This window comes from Siphateles boraxobius, unplaced genomic scaffold (genome assembly GCF_051911475.1).
Source record: "Siphateles boraxobius isolate OS27281-9 unplaced genomic scaffold, OSU_SipBor_1 1, whole genome shotgun sequence".
Classification (NCBI taxonomy): domain Eukaryota; kingdom Metazoa; phylum Chordata; class Actinopteri; order Cypriniformes; family Leuciscidae; genus Siphateles; species Siphateles boraxobius.
The window spans coordinates 4,428,600-4,447,586 of record NW_027508699.1 but is presented as its reverse complement, the minus strand read 5'-3'; the positions used below and the strand labels follow the sequence as shown (position 1 = coordinate 4,447,586).

The 18,987-nt window shown below is 39.1% G+C and overlaps 2 protein-coding genes across 4 annotated transcripts; one reads left to right on the top strand and one right to left on the bottom strand.

The window, feature by feature from the left end:
* Positions 1 to 531: 531 nt before the first annotated feature.
* On the top strand, positions 532 to 4,216 carry mul3 (mitochondrial E3 ubiquitin protein ligase 3). Of its 3 annotated transcripts, none has more exons than XM_077247041.1 (5): positions 532 to 759; positions 1,458 to 1,581; positions 1,831 to 1,918; positions 1,995 to 2,115; positions 3,502 to 4,216. In XM_077247041.1, the coding sequence occupies exons 2-5, from the start codon at positions 1,465 to 1,467 to the stop codon at positions 3,983 to 3,985; spliced, it is 810 nt and encodes a 269-aa protein (XP_077103156.1). In that variant the 5' UTR covers positions 532 to 759; positions 1,458 to 1,464; the 3' UTR covers positions 3,986 to 4,216. The 3 variants fall into 3 exon arrangements, with proteins under 3 accessions (XP_077103156.1, XP_077103166.1, XP_077103174.1); XM_077247051.1 differs by having other exon boundaries at positions 650 to 759; positions 1,463 to 1,581; XM_077247059.1 differs by lacking the exon at positions 532 to 759 and adding an exon at positions 834 to 906.
* eif2b5 (eukaryotic translation initiation factor 2B, subunit 5 epsilon) lies at positions 4,217 to 16,988 on the bottom strand. Its single transcript, XM_077247029.1, has 16 exons — positions 16,610 to 16,988; positions 15,614 to 15,738; positions 15,337 to 15,522; positions 15,072 to 15,249; positions 12,520 to 12,600; positions 12,357 to 12,434; positions 11,969 to 12,281; positions 11,727 to 11,872; positions 8,592 to 8,736; positions 8,103 to 8,204; positions 7,899 to 8,006; positions 7,704 to 7,794; positions 7,417 to 7,540; positions 6,309 to 6,434; positions 6,113 to 6,223; positions 4,217 to 4,495 (listed from the first exon to the last, which is right to left on the bottom strand). Exons 1-16 carry the CDS (start codon positions 16,748 to 16,750, stop codon positions 4,436 to 4,438), a joined length of 2,115 nt encoding a protein of 704 aa, XP_077103144.1. The 5' UTR covers positions 16,751 to 16,988; the 3' UTR covers positions 4,217 to 4,435.
* Between the last annotated feature and the right edge of the window lie 1,999 nt (positions 16,989 to 18,987).

Sequence of the window (18,987 nt, the reverse complement as noted above, 5' to 3'; positions counted from 1 at the left end):
TAAAAAATTTCTCTCCACCGTTTAAAAGCCTTCCTGATTATTATTTGTTTCTTTGACGAAAAACGAGGGTATTCCCTCGCCCTAATCCTCCTTCTATTTTTGGGGATTGCCTCTTCCGCGCAGAAACAAACAACACCCGCCCCTGTCCGTGATTGGTTAGAACACTGTTTATTTTGATTTTGAGTGGTGGTTGTACCCATTTGTTTTTGTGTGCAGATCTCAGAGCCTAGGCTGCCTACAGAGACATGGTTTTTTGACAGCCTGTTTATGGGGCGGGCAGCTAGCGGATCTTTAGGAAAGATTAGATGAATGTGATAGTTTTGTTTGGGCCTGAAATCGCTGATACAACCTTTAACTAATGGATATGTTCTGAGTGAATGTATGGTGTTGGGTCTGCCGTGACGTAATTTCCTGCAAAGGATTAATAAAAGGATCTATCTATCTATCAAATATTGTAATATCAGTCCAAACAAAATCCATGTGAAAATAGATAATCTAATACAAGAAAACGACGCCTATAGGTGGCGTTTTGAACGGTTAATTAACAGAAGCTCTTCCGGTCTGTGACCCTGTGGCTGCTGGACTGAATCTGCAGAAATCAAGCGTGTAGGTGTAGGACAGAGGGACAATATTATGAAAGCTCGCTTCAGATTGGGGTTTGTGTTTCAGTGGGAGTGTCTTTAATCCTTCACAGCCCTCCTGTGGACACAAGTGCACCTCAGATGACGACGCATTGGATGTTTGTATAATAAACTTCAGGTGAGAAGGAGAATCCTAATGCAGAAAACAATTCAACTAGCATATTCTCAAGATAGCAGTAAATATAATACATCATATACATGTAGTATAACTATAGTGTTCATAGTATAAGTTTGAATAATTACAGCAGTTGTTTCCTGATTCATCGTTAGCTACTCTGACATGTTTTACTTAAGCTGAGGTTCATAATATCTGTCTGCTCGTATGTTATTTTATTATGTCGCGTTTGTTAATGTATCGTTTATGTGAGACGTCAGTATATTAAGTAACTATAAATTGTGATTTAGATTCTGTTGCGAACAAGGTGTTGGATCTGTTCACAGACATCAAGTGAAATGAAACGAAAACAAAACTAGATTCTACTAGTGAAAACAACTGAACTAGTTGGACAGAATTTATTTCCTTGTTTGAGCGGAAAAGTACGAAAATGAACCATAGTTTTATTATAATAAAAGTAAGCATGTTTTATAGGTGGATTGATTATCATTTGTATAACCACAGTTTTAATACAAAAACCATGGTTAAACTATGGTTAGTGTAGCAAAACTGTTTAATTTGTGGTTACCATAGTTTAACTACAATAACCATTTGGTTTAATTTGCAGTAAAACCATGGTTAATTTTTTTAAGGGAGGGATTACCATGTTAACTACGTTTTACAACTAAAGATTTGTGACAAGCTTGTCTGTGTTTCTCCAGATCAGAAATGAGTGATCCTCTCCTTAACCCACTGACCGTCATATGTGCAGGATCCTGCTTCGCCTTCTCTGGACTGTTTTATAAACTGTACTCCGAAAAAAGACAAGAAATACAGAAGCTGAAGGTAATGACTTTCCCATCACTGTTTCCTAAGTAACAGAATTAAACACTGTTGTAGTGTAGCCTAGATCCCAAAAGCTCTGATTCATAAAGTATCATCATTATTGTGTCTTTGTTGAATACACATATCCTCAGTTTACTCTTCATATGAAAGTTTACAGAATCAGTGGAACAGAATCAGAATCAGCTAAATTGTAATATTTTTATAAAAGCTTGCACGTCCAAACATTGGTCTGTTTCCTCCACTTTGCAGGAGATACCAAACTTTCAAGCAGACCATCACCTGCTCAGGATCCTCAATGCGTCGTCCAACAAGAGACTTAATTATGTTGCTGTAGAAGGTAGATAAAATACTAAACAACACCTCATACTTTGAAAAGTCTTAGTTTATGCATCTTTATTTTGCCTCCATTGCAGGATTGGTGCAGGCCATCGGAGAGCCCATTTCCAGCAGGAATGTGCCACAGTGTTATGGTGTCGTTCAAAAGATAACCGTGCAGGAGCACTGGAAATACTGGAACTCCGTTCTCAAGTCATGGTAAATGCTTCACTGCCAATCATTTAGCTTTTCTGGAGGATTAGTTCACTTCAGAATTAAAATTTCCTGATATTTTACTCTCCTCCACTTCATCCAAGATGTTCATGTCTGTCTGTCTTCAGTCGAAAAGAAATTAAGGTTTTGAGGAAAACATTCCAGGATTTTTCTCCATATAGTGACTTCAATGGAAGGTCCAAATTGCGGTTTCAGTGAAGCTTCAAAGTCTCGACTCGATCCCAGCCGAGGAATAAGTCTTATCTAGACAAACCATCTGTCATTTTCTAAAAAAATAAACATTTATATATTTTTATATATATATAAAACACAAATGCTCATCTTGCTCGAGCTGCGATGCGCCACACATTACGTAACGTGTGACGTAGTCGGAAGTACCGACCTAGTGTTTACAAAGCAAACATGCAAAGACTAAGTTAAACGCCATTTACAAAATAGATAAATAAAGGGTAAAACAACGATGTCGGACGATTTTCATGTTGGAGGAGAAAATGAGATGCAGTTTTTCGCCCTCTCTACATTTTCCGCCTATGTCAGGTTACCGCCTGACCTTTCCAACGTGATTACGCAATGCGTGAAGTCGTGGACGTGCAAGAAGAGCATTTGTGGTTACAAAGTATGTAAATGTTTATTTTTTTTAAATGAGCGATGGTTTGGCTAGATAAGACTCGGCTGGGATCGTGTCGAGACTTTGAAGCTTCACTGAAACTGCAATTTGGACCTTCAACCCGTTGAACCCCATTGAAGTCACTATATGGAGAAAAATCCTGGAATGTTTTCCTCAAAAACCTTCATTTTTTTTGATTGAAGAAAGAAAGACATGAACATCTTGGAGGAAGGGGGGGTGAGTATATTATCAGGATATTGTAATTCTGAAGTGAACTAATCCTTTAAGCTATTGCCTATGAGGAGCCAAGCTGTATTGCGAGTTGAACCAAGGATATAAGGCACGTTATAAAGTGACTTCTCAATAAATAGCAGATATAGTCCCTGGCATACACAGTAGTCAACATTTGAAGTGGATCAAAACCTTTCATCAAAGTTATACATGAATTTTGAACGTTGAACCGTTCTTGTCTTAGGACAACTTAGATTCACTTTTTTGATCCACTTCAAATGTTGATTACTGTAGTGACTACTCCTCATACTGTAATACGGTCTTAAATTTGAACACCTCTCAAAATGCTTGCTACGGATGCGGAAAACACAGAAAAACGAACCCGATCCGAATTTTTTCATGACGGACGAAAGTTTCGAAGGCAGTGTGTAACTGATTGATATAACGTGAGGACGTATTTATTTTTTAACGTGACGACAATTTCGGACTCAGTGTAGCTGAAACACAGTATTGCTTCATTATCTTCCACACAGGGTCTCCAAAAAATTGAACAAGAAGCAGACCACCAACACGGTGCCCTTCAGCCTGATCCAGCCCGGGTCCTTCATCAGTGAGGTGTCGGTGCGCGTGGACTCGCCTCTGGAGGCGTCCGGTGATTACCTGGAGCAGGTGCACAAGCGCCTCAGGACTGCCAAAGAGGGGCTGGTGGACGTCGTCCTGCAAGAACTGAGCGGAGAGAAGCCTGTGGCCCAAGAGGAGCGCGAGGAGCTGCTGCGTGTGGGGGCGTCCCTCACGGGATTCGGGGAGCTTGTGCTGGAGCAGGATAAGATCATGAGGTTGCAGATGCCCAGAGATGGACGCAGCTTTGTCCTGATCCCTGGAGATCACAGGAGCTTCATGCAGAGACACGAGAACAGCGCTAGCATGTGGAAAGGGCTGACGGCTCTGTTTGGAATTACAGGGTCTACATTATTAGCGGGGTTTATCCATAGTAGTCTTAAGGATAAAAAGAACTAGCGCACTGCGTTACGAAACAAAATCGTGCACATAATTATAAAACTAAACCATGCTACAGTCTTTGATTTTATTTCAGAGTTTTGCTAGTGAAAATATTTTTTCGAGCCTAGTACACTCCAAGTGATTCAAACTACCTTTAAATCAGCGTTTCTCTTATTATATGAATGTAATATTTCAGATACCTTGTGTTCGACTGTGTATTACCCAATAATAAAAGCTATTCACAACAAATGGGTGATCACGTTGACTTTAATCACTAGAATTCTGTTGTGGACAATGACGTCCAATGAGTTTGTTCTTAAAAATACCTTCCGAAGAAGAAAGAAATGCATGAGTAAATAACAGTATTCAAATTTTCACTTTTGGCAGCAAAAACAGTCATCACATGGAGAAGATACCATGACGTGTAGGTTTGTAAAGTGTACGAGTCGCACTCGTGATGGTTTACGTTCATTCATCTTCCTCTGAAGACTCCTCGGCCTCCTCTAGCCACTGAATGAACTTCAGGAGCTGTGGAGAGACAGCACATAAGCACAACTCAAAGTTAAAACACGTTTGGTGGTGTAAATATATTTATTCTGACGCAATATTTTAGGATTATATATACTTAAATCTTCATATTTGTGATATTTACCCCTTTATTTTTTATAAAGAGAATTTTTATTACCTTATTAAATGTATCCATCATCATCCATGTCAAATTCTTACATTTAATAAATACATTCAGTTATAATAATAAGACACTATGGGGCTGTTACCCATCAAATTAAATAATTTTCAATGCAAAATTACAGCTGCAATAAATAATCTTATGAGATTAGGTGGCGGCAAGTCACCGTTTTAATTAGTGAATCATTTAGCGCTTTCCCACTACATGGTACGGCTCAGTTCGGCGCAGCAGGGTTCTGTTCGATTCAGCTCGGGTGCATTTCCACTGCAGTTGGTACCGCTTCAAAGTGGGTGGGATTATGACTGATCGTTATAGTTTATCCGCTCCTCGGCAGCCAACAAGAGGAACGTCTGCGCTTCTCGTCCACACGATCACAATTCAGCCATTTCTTTTTTGGGAAGTTTTTTTTCGTAGCAAGTAGTTTTAAAACAGATGCTACAGTGGTGGCTGTTACTGGCCATTAAATCTAGCGGGTTCAGGTTGATGTCTCGCAAATACAATGACGCTAGTAGTGACGATTCTGTCTGTCTGACCAATCAGTGATCTACAGTGCTCCCAAAACACATTTTAGTATCGGTACGGTACGCTTGGAACCTCAACAGAGGTGGTACCATTTAAAGCGAGCCGTACCGTACCATACCATGCAGTGGAAAAGCGCCAAAGCGTGCCGTATCGAACCGTACCATGCAGTGGAAAAGCGCCAATTGAATCATTCATACAAAATATTCGTTCAAAACGCTGAATCATTCAGTAAAAAAACACGCGCTGTTGCTTTCCTTTGGAACTATTTTCGTCGGTGAAACAGAACAAAAACAATGCGACGTTGTGCAGAAATACACTACCCATTATCAATCGCTGTTTACATTGAATGTAATAAAATCACAATCATTGTCTGGTTGGGCAAGTAAAATGATCTTTCACTTGCTCTTTCAAAAATTCCTCTTGTCCCAGACAAGCGTTATGTCGAGCCCTGAGTTCATTCATGGTTTTTAGTCGTGCTGTAAAGCGGAACAGGTGATCTGTGTGACTGTCACGCATCATTAGAACGCCCAAAACAGATCACAACAGCTCGAAAGATGTCCATATGGTCTCACTCCAGTCTAATTAGCACATTCCCTATTATTATTGTGAAGTTTATCGTGCTTGCAACTTCAACCCCAATGACACATTTTGATTCAAAAACGGAGAATTTCGCTGAAAAGCGACTAGTTTGCAGGTATGATCTAATGAAGACCTTGTAAAGAAGCTACACTGCCTCCGCTCAGGCTCTGTTCACACATGGGACTATTCCCATCCCAGGAATATTACTAGGGCCTGATACTGGGATTGTATTTTTCGACATTCTGGCTCTGGTTTGCGTTCACGCGCACACCTTTCTGGCAATTTGAAAGCAATTTTCACAAATCAATGTACAGTAGCTATCAGTTTGACAGCAGATAAAGCTTGGAGAATCCCACCCCTTGATTCTGGCGGAGCTGTTGGCTCTTCCCTGTGGCGACACCCTGAGTGAACCAGCGCATGATGACGTCCTCCTCCAAGATCTCCAGCTGGTACATGCTCATCAGCACCTGAAGAGGACAGACATTACACACAGTCAGCCAGCAACAGACACAACATGTGTTGTGGTCGACTGCAGAAAGAGAGGCGGCTCACTTTGACCAAAACTGCCCAATGAGTGTCACATTCAAGGAAAACCTCCTCCATGGAAGTCAGACAGTCCATTTGGTCTTGAGCTCTCTTCACATAGTTCTTGAAGACTGGCGCCCACTTCTTTAACAACTGAGAAAAAAATACAGGGACTGTTTTCAGTATCTTCTGCTATAGTCAAATAACTGAATGTACAGGAGAAGCATCCGATTTAAGATTATACACATCCAGAGATTAAAGTTTTCCATGAATTGGATTGCGGAGAAGCCATGTATGAGATCAATGCAGATCTAGATTGGATATTAACAGGGACTTGTGGGGAAAGGGCCCTCCAAACTAATTCTTACGTATAAGAATATGACATGCCTTCCCCAAATTAACAATTTGTCCCCACGACTCACTAATACGTCAGCATGTTTTACTAATAAGTTCAACGTGGCCACGATTTAGTAAAATGAGGGAACAAATTAAGACATGGGAACAAATTCTTAACCCATGATTTAACAAAAATAATTCTTAATTTGTGGCGACCATTTTACGAAAACGAATTCCAAAATCGAGGCCACGATTTGACAAAAAGGAGAACAAATTCTTAATTCATGGTCAAGATTTAATGACGACGAGATCAATTCTGAATTCAAGACACAATTTAATGAAACATTTACGATTTAACCAAAACAAATTCCTAATTCGAAGCCATGATTTAACAAACACATGAACAAATTCTTAAATTTAACAAAAACGAGAAGGATTTTTTTATCTGTGGCCAAGATTTAACGAAAACGAATTCTTAATTCGTGGTCATAATATATATTTCTGTCTGCAGAGGGGCTGATTTACGTCAGTAAATGGCTGATCATTTGTATAACTAAAGCGTGTCAAGCATTGCACACAAAAGTATCAGGTTTATTTAATAGATTAAAAACAGCTTTGAAATGATGCAAACAGGCAATTGAAAAGCTGTTCTAAAACATCATCTTCCATAAAAATGTTATTGGTCACAAGTATTTAAATTAATGGTTAAAGGAATGTGATACAGCCTGAAAAAAAAGTTCTCAGTCAGAGGATTTTTAAAAAAACTGAATCCCTGTAAATATCAAACAGACATACTCACAGGGAGTAGGTGTGCTGAATACTGAGCTGTGCTTATATGTGCCCCCTGCTGTTGGAAAGGAAACTCAAGCACAACTCTCATCAAGATCTGCATTACTTCCTTCAGAGTTATGTTGTAGGCATACCTGAGAAGTGACAATAACATTTCACCTGTTGCAGAGCATCTCTTGTGTGCCATAGAGAAATGATCAGTATTTGGATTTGCAACACGGGATCAGTAATTTATCTCTTCATTTTTGGGTGAACAAAGAGTTAATAAATAACTGGATCTTCGAAACTTTAACTTACTTGAGTGAGTTAATCTCAAGAACCAGATTGTCACAGCCTATGTTCTCATCCAAGCCTCTCTGTAACGTCCCCTGAACCTCGTTCTGAAACACTGAGGGGAAAAGAAAGGCTGGTATTAAAACTGGGAGTTCTGGAAAATATGCATGCAACATATATGGATTCAACAATGTGGTATTCCACATTTACAATTCTCACCTGTGACATCATCCAATTCAGGTGACGCACTGTGGCTTCCCAGGTCATGTGATCCCTCACTGACCTCACTTTCGCTGTCACTCTCTGGGTCGGGATTCAACACTAGGCCTGGAAACATGACATCACCATCAATGCCTGCATAATCCCCTTTTTTTAAATGAAAGTTCACCCAAAATTTTAAATGGTCCGTATTCAGACTCTCACCCCAAATGCCATCCGCAAGCTCATCTTCCTCTGTGTCATCAAGACTGCTGGCTTTCCATCTGTATCCTTTACCCTCAGAACCCACCTCTGCTGGGTTAAACACTGACAAAACACAGTTTGCTCATGTCAATCATGCATTGAACATTTTTATAAATGCTTTTACATTTTTAGGGGCAATAACGTTCCTTGTCAATATAGAATGACATATAAGAACACGCTTTATTTTCACGTGTCTTTGTTACGGTGTAATTCCTCAAGAACTGAGTAATATTAACAAAATGCACGTTCAGTGTTAGGCTGCTTGTAATTATGCATAATTTACAGTTACTGCAATAATAAATAAAATCACATCAGACTTTCAAAATCTACGGCCCACAAATTACGATCATCCCAGTGAACTACAGTTTTTAATATCACTGTCAATGTGGACGACAGTCACAGTTATTTGCATTTCACAGAACCACATAAGGAAATAAAAAGAGCACGGACCTTTCTGTTTGATTTTGTCTTTATTGTAGCCAACATCATGGTCATCACTCAAGAACTCATCCTCATCCTCCTCATCCTCTTCATCTGGATGGTGCATGGACAGAACTGTGCCTTCTTGAAGAGTAATATCTGGACCCACCACAACCTGCATATCAACATTTGCTTAGAAAACAAGGACACTAGCTGATTCACACAAGACGGAGAAGATTCAGCCGCTGTAAAATGAACTAGGATCAAGTCAAGTGTAGAGACCAAATACTCATTTAAAAATGTGACCACCTTTATCTTCAATAAATATATTTAAAGTATATTAAGTGTATACACTGGCCAGCCAAAAAACGTCGCTGTTTGGATTTAAATAGACAAATGCTTAAGAGTCTATGATTGATTGGATTATTATTGCATATTCGTCAGGCTCAAACAGTGAAAGAATGGTTGTGAGGAGCATAAATAATCATTTTCACACATGAATCGGCTCCTCTGAGTCCAGATCTTAAATTCATTGAAAGTCTTCGGGATGTGCTGGAGGAGACTTTACAGAGTGCTGGACTCTTGCATTGACAACACAAGATCTGGACCAAATATTGATAAAACCTCTTGATGGAAACAACATTTATGTTCTTTATGTTCAACATTTATGTTCTTCCTGCATCGTCGTTTAAGAAACGAAAGCTACACACTCCATCAATTAGGGTTAGAAGAACTGTTGACATAACTGTTACGATTTCCTGATTGGTCTAGGGGAGGTAAGCAACATCAGAAATGGATGGTGGTGAAATTAATGTTTTAACAGCATGAAGCCACCCCGTCTCCAGACCCAGAATGGTTTCACAACAACCCAAATACAGGTCCTTCTCAAAAAATTAGCATATTGTGATAAAGTTCATTATTTTCCATAATGTAATGATAAAAATTAAACTTTCATATATTTTAGATTCATTGCACACCAACTGAAATATTTCAGGTCTTTTATTGTTTTAATACTGATGATTTTGGCATACAGCTCATGAAAACCCCAAATTCCTATCTAAAAAAATTAGCATATCATGAAAAGGGTCTCTAAACGAGCTATTAACCTAATCATCTGAATCAACTAATTAACTCTAAACACCTGCAAAAGATTCCTGAGGCTTTTAAAAACTCCCAGCCTGTTTCATTACTCAAAACCGCAATCATGGGTAAGACTGCCGACCTGACTGCTGTCCAGAAGGCCATCATTGACACCCTCAAGCAAGAGGGTAAGACACAGAAAGAAATTTCTGAACAAATAGGCTGTTCCCAGAGTGCTGTATCAAGGCACCTCAGTGGGAAGTCTGTGGGAAGGAAAAAGTGTGGCAAAAAACGCTGCACAACGAGAAGAGGAGACCGGACCCTGAGGAAGATTGTGGAGAAGGACCGATTCCAGACCTTGGGGGACCTGCGGAAGCAGTGGACTGAGTCTGGAGTAGAAACATCCAGAGCCACCGTGCACAGGCGTGTGCAGGAAATGGGCTACAGGTGCCGCATTCCCCAGGTCAAGCCACTTTTGAACCAGAAACAGCGGCAGAAGCGCCTGACCTGGGCTACAGAGAAGCAGCACTGGACTGTTGCTCAGTGGTCCAAAGTACTTTTTTCAGATGAAAGCAAATTTTGCATGTCATTCGGAAATCAAGGTGCCAGAGTCTGGAGGAAGACTGGGGAGAAGGAAATACCAAAATGCCTGAAGTCCAGTGTCAAGTACCCACGGTCAGTGATGGTCTGGGGTGCCATGTCAGCTGCTGGTGTTGGTCCACTGTGTTTTATCAAGGGCAGGGTCAATGCAGCTAGCTATCAGGAGATTGTGGAGCACTTCATGCTTCCATCTGCTGAAAAGCTTTATGGAGATGAAGATTTCATTTTTCAGCACGACCTGGCACCTGCTCACAGTGCCAAAACCACTGGTAAATGGTTTACTGACCATGGTATTACTGTGCTCAATTGGCCTGTCAACTCTCCTGACCTGAACCCCATAGAGAATCTGTGGGATATTGTGAAGAGAAAGTTGAGAGACGCAAGACCCAACACTCTGGATGAGTTTAAGGCCGCTATCGAAGCATCCTGGGCCTCCATAACACCTCAGCAGTGCCACAGGCTGATTGCCTCCATGCCACGCCGCATTGAAGCAGTCATTTCTGCAAAAGGATTCCCGACCAAGTATTGAATGCATAACTGAACATAATTATTTGAAGGTTGACTTTTTTTGTATTAAAACCACTTCTTTTATTGGTCGGATGAAATATGCTAATTTTTAGAAAATTTTCTGAGAAAAATCATCAGTATTAAAACAATAAAACACCTGAAATATTTCAGCTGGTGTGCAATTAATCTAAAATATATGAAAGTTTAATTTCTATCATTACATTATGGAAAATAATGAACTTTATCACAATATGCTAATTTTTTTAGAAGGACCTGTATATATTTCATGAAAGAAAGTCGTTTTTATTTACAAATTAAGCAAAGGAAAAAGAGGGGTATCAGATTCAGAAGAGGGTATAGCCAAAACAACGAACATAACCAGTCTAACTCCTTATTAACCAAACTACTTAAACTAAAAGAAAACAAAACAAGAGAAGACAACTCCCTTGCTAACATAAACAGGAGAAAAAGTCAAGTTCAAAATAAATGGCACCCACCTCTCTACTAACCCCACAAATAAAGAAATAAATGATGAACTAGCAAACTTCGAGTAAGCCAAGAGAAAAACAGATGAATTAAACCATACAATGATTAATCATTGAAGTTAACACTCACTTCTGCCTTTTAAGGCTCAATCATAGAGTGTGATCAAAAGAGACAAAAGAGAGAAAACTGTACTTCAATAAGAAGAACACAAATGAGGTAAAGATGCACAACACCACCAACTACTTGCTTCAACACAACATTGAGTCTGGGGTTTAAGATGAGCCCTCAAAGTTCTTGCACACAGTCAAGCCACCACCAACACAGCTCTGATGATGGTCGCAGTTTAAATACAAGAAACATAATAATAATCGCTGGATAATGATCCATTCATAGACTCTTAAGCATTTGCCCATTTAAATCCAAACAGCAACTTTTGGGGGGCAGGCAGTGAATATTAAATGTATATGATGCAACAACTGAGTGGTTTCTTACATTGTAGGCGAGCACACACTGATCGTTCAAAACGACTCCATGTTTCACCTCCACACAATCACAGATAACTGACTGCTTGACCTTCACATCGTTGGCTATGTGGACTTTATTCCATATGTACGCTCTTTCCAGAGTCACATTGTCTCCTAAGTAGACAAAACAGCAGTTAGCAGGGTGTCAATCAAATCGATTTTCACATTGTCACAAGGCATTTCCAACAATGTCAACTATTAAGACAGTACCGATGACACAGTTTGCTCCAATCACAGTGTTTGATATGGTGCAGTTTGCTCCAATCACTGTATTTCGGCCAATAAGCACGTTTTCCTCCATCTGGCTGCCGTGACCCAGACTGACCCCGGGCTCACGATACACGTTATGGCGAGAGTGTGTACAGCTCTGGCCTTCTTGGTCCACAAAGTTGGCCTCAGGTGTGATGGGATAGATCCAGCGTCGGATCATGTCGGAAGAGACCGTGTCGTACATGAGGAGGTTGGACACACGAGCCCCATATCCATCTTTAGTGACATGCATGTGGATCTGGTTTCCCAGGATCTGTGGAAAAAGAAACGCTTGATAAGATCATACGAATTCTTAAATAAGCAAGTCATTTGATTGTGTGTTTCATACCTCTTCATTGACCAGAAGCCCACGGACAAAGTCGTTTTTTGTCTGGTAGTCAAAGTTGTCTGTGAAAAGCTCCGCAACCTAAGTTACAGGATATTCATCAAGCAATACGTTTAAGAGTTAAACAAACAAACAGAACTTTAAAAACAAAAAAAGCCACACTCACCTGTGGAGAACAGATGCTAATATGACAATCCAAAAGATCAAACCTAATTTCAAATTCGTCACTTCCACTATGGAAAATATTCTGTGTGAAAAGAAAGAACAACTTTCACAACAAAGAACAAGAGTCAACATGCACCAATGCTACATGTTTCTAAATATCATAATCATTTGTTAACAAACATTTATTCATTACTTTGATGAGCATAACATTAATACATATTAGCTAACCGTGTAATGTACATTTCTGAGATACATAACTAAGAGAGATACCTCTAATAACAGATCACTCTAAATTGTAATGTAGGAAGCTGTAAAGCTGCTTTGAAACAATATGCATTGTAAAAAGCGCTATACAAATAAATGTGAATTGAACAACTACAGTAGTTAACATCTGAAGTGGATCAAAACTTCATCAAAGTTATACATGAATTTAGAACAATACCCGTTCTTGTTTTAGGACAACTTTGAAGAACTTTTTTGATCCACTTCAAATTTTGCCAACTGTATGAATCACTGCAATGATTTTTATATGCTTTGTCGAGCTGACTGAGAATGTATTCATACATTATAGTTCTATTTGTTGGACAGCCCGACTTTCATTGAGAACGAGTATTAGAAACTCAAAAGTAAAACAGGAGTAGTGCTACTATTTCTTTATGCTAACAGACTTGTAGCAAACAAGCAACCAAAACTACCTAGCAATGATTTAGCCCTGGCTGTCCCAGACGAAAGATGGCCAATTAGTGGTCGATTTCAGTGTTAATGGCTCCTAAACGCTGGTCCTACTGTACATCGTACAGTGAAAGAGGTTTAACGATGGCCGTTGTCACGCTCTTGCGACTAAAGATAGCCTGTGATCATTTTCTGAGTGTCAGAAATTGTTTGCTGCTACAACCTACGTCTAATGACTAGCCAATAAAAATGGAACATGACATGGCATAATGATCAACACGGCATGACGGTAAAACTTAAAACTACTGACCTCAAACTCCATTTGCTAAATTGGCATACAAAGTTGGCATCTTTTCACTAGCCATGACCGCATATTCTCCTCTTCCGCTTCCTCCTCTTTTTTTCAGCGAACATAAAAATCGAAACTGCCAAAGTTCATCTTGCTCTATTTCTTTACCACTAGCGCATGCTAATGACGCTTTATTCCTCTATACTAACTTGATCCGTAGCCTACGATTCAATAGGTGTCATTATCGTACAGTCTACATAGATGCCGTACTCACGTTTATTAGATCCATGTCGTACAGTGTGATTTGTGATGATTTATGGGATTGATGAAATCACACAGTCTGTACATGACAACGCCCTAGAAACCCAACACTCTAGCAAAAGAGTAACAATGCCTTGGCAAACACAAACACCCCTCGTGTTGGCGAGTTCTGCACAGGACACATTTTCTTCCTAAAATGTATTTTGCTATTATTTGTGGGTGAAATACAAGCCGAAAATGTTGATCACAGACTTCAAGGGCCTCATTTATAACCGGTGCGTCGCACAAAACAGGCCCTGAAAGAGGCGTACGGCACTTCCGTCCCATAAGTTGTGATTTATAAAAACAAACTTAACGGGAAATTTTGCGCACCTGCACGCAAACCCATGCGCATGAATATTTTGTAAACGGAGCGGTTTGGCGACACCGATGGTGATCTGAGGGGCTGACGGCAGATGAAGGAAAACCACTTTATATCTTCAGTATGAGTCCTGGTCATAAACACAGTGCATGGTCACAATAACAGTTTAAATACATAAAAGAAGGATTTAAACTATGTTTTACATCTGATATGCATATTACATCTAAATGTGTCATTCTCATTAATGGAGTGAAGCACTTACAACAAGAAGTTACAACATTTTTTAGATTCTAATAGATAGAAATAGTGGATGCGATGCTTTTGAACACGGTTCCTGTGGCATGCTGTGTTTTAATGTTTTAACTACAGCGAGGATTGCTTAGCGCATGATAATAGCATGATAATGGTCTGAGAATATATTTTCGTGCAAATAATGATCAATAATGCACAATAAGGCCAATCTGTTTCCATTAAAAATATAAATAAATTAAAAATACTATTTGGCCAGTGGAAAAGATTGAGAAAAACTTTCTCTGAAATGTATTTTATATTATTTGATTTATTTATTTAAAAACAAGGCAAGGATAGGCTACTAATTACTTTTATTAATGTAATATGACGGCACGTCCGTATGTCATTATTCCTAATGTCTTGTACCGTTAAACATGTTATCACGAGGATGAATAATCATATGTAAATGATACGCAAATGAGGATATGCATAGTAAAACTAGGCGTTGTAAGCTCCATATATGGTTGTTTCGGGGAGGAGACGCATGTGCGCACAATGTTCCACTGACTGGGATTTATTAAGTGAATTCTACGCATGGTTTTATAAGTCTGAATATTTTTTTGCGTACGCTATTTTTGACTTTCAGGCACATGTACACTTTTAGTAAGGATTCTATGCACAGTTTTATAAATGAGACCCCTGGAGATTCAGCCGTTGCACTAAACGAAAGCCCTCTCACCATAGGGAACTGAAGTCTCTTTAGCGCCTGAGCTCTCTGGTAATGGAGAATACGCTTGCTCTTGCTGTCCATGGCCACTATAATGTCATCGTCTTCAGAGCGAGTCTTGTGGCCGGGCGAGGACTCTTTGAAGATCATGGTCATCACTGAGACATTCTTGTCCATTTTGCGGCGCTGTCTTTCAAAAAACAACAACAAAATTACAGGTTTAATGATATATAAATGCGAAACGATGGGCTGTTTCCCGTGGAGAGAAAACACTAACCTGTGTTCCTGTAAAGCCTGGGAAACATCAATGTTGGACACCACGTCCCCATAAACCAGCAGAAAGTCAGAGCGGACTAGAGATTTGGCGTCCACGTCCCTTAAAACATCTCCGAGAGAACGGTACAGATCAGAGGTGATGATGTGGACCATATTGGGAGATGTGGGGCGACACCATTTCGACTTTCTGTAAAACAAGACAGCAAATACAAAAACTGAGTCATCAGGAGGATGACAGTCGTTCTCCAATATCAACATACAATGTCACAGTGTCTCACTGTAAGTGTTCCTTGATTTTGCTGGACATCCAACAACAGAAGACGAATGTCTCTTGCACTCCAGTGGATGTCAGAAACTCTAGTGTGTAGTCGATCATGGAGACGTTAGCCAGAGGCAGAAGGGCCTGATGGGAGAACGCAAGAGTGGAGCGTTAGTCTAGAAATCAACATGAAATCAACATCTCTTAAATTAAATCAACATCTCTTCAGAATCTAAAATCATCTGGTGATGCCATGGTAAATTATCAGAGGCTAATAGCGTGGTACTTTTATACATTCAATGTTACTAAATAATTATCATATTCACAATCTGAATTAAGCAGGAAATTTAAAAAAAAAAGTATTTTTAAGGCAAAGATTTGGATCTGAAGCCAGTAGATATGAATTTTATGACAACATTGAAATTTCTTTCATCATTATAATTTATCTTTTGATAGAATGCATGCAGATATAAATGTTTATGGACTTGTAATGAACAATAACAACGACTTTCTTAATAACATCCTTATTCTGGTCAAATTTTATATAGCATACACAAATCAAAGTAGCTTTCTTGAAGGTGAAACCTAGGTGTTGTCTATTTCACAGAGTTTATTTCTAAAACGTGATGAAAAACAAAAATGCAATACTTTTCAAGAGTGTTTCAACATGATCGATAAAAAACACTGATCCTACTGTTCCAATGCAAAGATGTATCTAGTTGTTTTTGTACGTGACAAGTTGTTTAATAACAAACAAACAAGCAAAGCTAATTTAAAGTAAATATTGCATGCTTAATACATACTATTATCTGAGCCCTTCTATTATCGTGGTGCATGTCCACAAACATTTGTATCAATATGGCAACACGCTTTTTTGTACCATGAGCTATTCCTTGTAGAATGTGTTTAAAGTACAGTATTGTAGTGATGAGTTAGCAGGACAGAACTGGATGGACACACACACACACACACACACACACACACACGTGCTCGCGGTGATGTTGACTTCACTCACCCGCGGCTGGTCTTTGCTGATGGGGAAGAACCTGCGGTTGAAGCTGTCGGCTATGAGAACAGCCTGTAATGGCTGCTCCTCTTCATCCTTATCCGACACTGCCTTTCTGGGCCGATTCTGTTTCCCTGCTTTGCCTGCCATGTTTGTGTCAACCGGGTCTGCAGTGTGAGTGTGTGTGTGTGTGTATGTGTGTGTGTCAAGGAAACGCAATACAACGGCAACAAGCTTGAGTTTAGTGACCCGGAAGTTGTCTCTAGTCGGTATAATAATCTAATATTGATTAGCTTAATTTTTAATCCATAACTGCGTAACATCAGTTTAATATCATAGCTACAGTTTGTCCGTGTACTACTACGTTTTAAATTATTATCCAGGTTGTGCCTAAAGAGCAACGTAAACGGCGTTGTCATGTGACACAAGTTACTTTTCTCAGCGAACAGCGATGGATCAAAACAACAGGACCAATCACAAGCTAAGTTTTTTTATTATTATTATTATAAATTGATACGTTAATTTATACAAGGATGCATTTTAATTGATTTAAAAAAATACGGTAACACTTTACAATAAGGTTCGCTAGTTAACATGAATAACTGCACGTATACAGTTTTTATTAATCTTTATTAAAATCTTGTTAACATTACTTAATGCATCGTGAACTAATATGAACAAACAATGAACAGCTGTATTTTTAACTAACGTTAACAGGGCTCTCAAGTCTCACGCATTGGGCGTGAGACACACGCATTTCAACCCGTTAACACGCTCACACGCCACACCTTGTATTTCTCACGCTGAGGAGTAAGGGAACTTGTCCCGCTATACAATTAATGGACGAGGCGCAGGCAAACGGAGGGAAGTTTTCTGCCGAGTTCATAGCATCTGTCTCGACTCTCGAGTTATACAGAGTTAAATCCTAGCTACCAGCCAATCAGAAATTAGAATTAGTTGTTTCCGGGTAAATTATGTGTTCCCGCTGCAAGCTCGTTCGTTACTAGACAACACGCGCACACACGGAGTGGAAGTTGAAAGAGCACGATCTTTTTTAGCATTTTGATTTTACGATTCCTGGACGACATCTCTTGCCTGTGATCAAAGACAGTGAGAGCTGATGTTGAGGAGGATAGCCACATTCGTGCTAAATTATTTTTGATTCATTCATAAACTCTCCAACTGCTTTTAAAGGGGTCATCGGATGCAAAATACACTTTTATATGGTATTTGCAAATAAATGTGTCTTTGCAGTGTGTTGACACAATCACCATGCAACGAAAAAAATCCATTCACTTTTTTTAATCCTGAAAAAGCCAAAAAGTTCTTGCTCATTATCATTTAAAGAGACATGCACCGAAACGGGTCACTGTGAACAGAGCTGTTTTTGAAGAGGTAAAAAGGGTGTTGTTTTACACAACCATTGAGAAATTTTAACCAAAGTATGTTACAATCTTTACATGAAGACCCAAAAGAATCATACCAACTTGTGGAAAATGGGCATCCGATGACCCCTGTAAAGGTGACCGGTTTGGGTCTTGACATACATGCTCAGGGCAAGTTGTTATGACACAATGTTATGTACATTGAGCACTGATGTTCAGTTGGCTTGTTTGGGGTCAAATTTATTCTTATTTTTCAATAAATTTGTATTTTTTAAATATAACTATTTATTTTATTGGATGAATTTGTCTTTTTATCAGATTTAACAATTGTTATAATTTCCATTTGTGCTGGTCAATTATGAACAATAGGCAAAATTGAACCCCTAGCAAAAATTGAAGCGAATTTGGTTGGGTCGAGGGACCGCTGCTGCAAATATTTGGGTGGCTCCTCCCCTAAATCTCACTCTAAACTTTTGATAAAACTTGAGAGCCCTGAACCGTTAATAAAGCTTAACAAATGTATTCCTCATGGTTAGTTACATTAGCTAATGTTAACAAATGAACCTTATGGTAAAGTGTTACCAAAAATACATAGCCTAGTGATTTTTATTGTGAAAGAGTATCTATTTGTGATTTTCAGTGTTATAGCATTGGTGATGTAAGGTTTCAGTACGGGACAAACATTCTCTCAGCCCTATCCCGTTTCCCGTGAGGTTAAATGGTTAGTTTTGTGCTATGACGATTAAATTAGCATTTTTTTCTAATTATTTCACAATGCCAAACTATCTAAACATGTTACAATTTAAAAGTAAATATACATTTTTCTTAAGAGGGGCATCTTCCTCAATATTTTTATTTCTAATATATACTGTATATTATTGTTAGCCTATGTCAGTGAGGAACGTAGTCATGAAGATGAACTAAATCGCAGGTATTTATTGAAGAATGAAGTGAGTATTGACAAAAAATAGTAACACTTGGTTACACTAATGGTCTATTCAC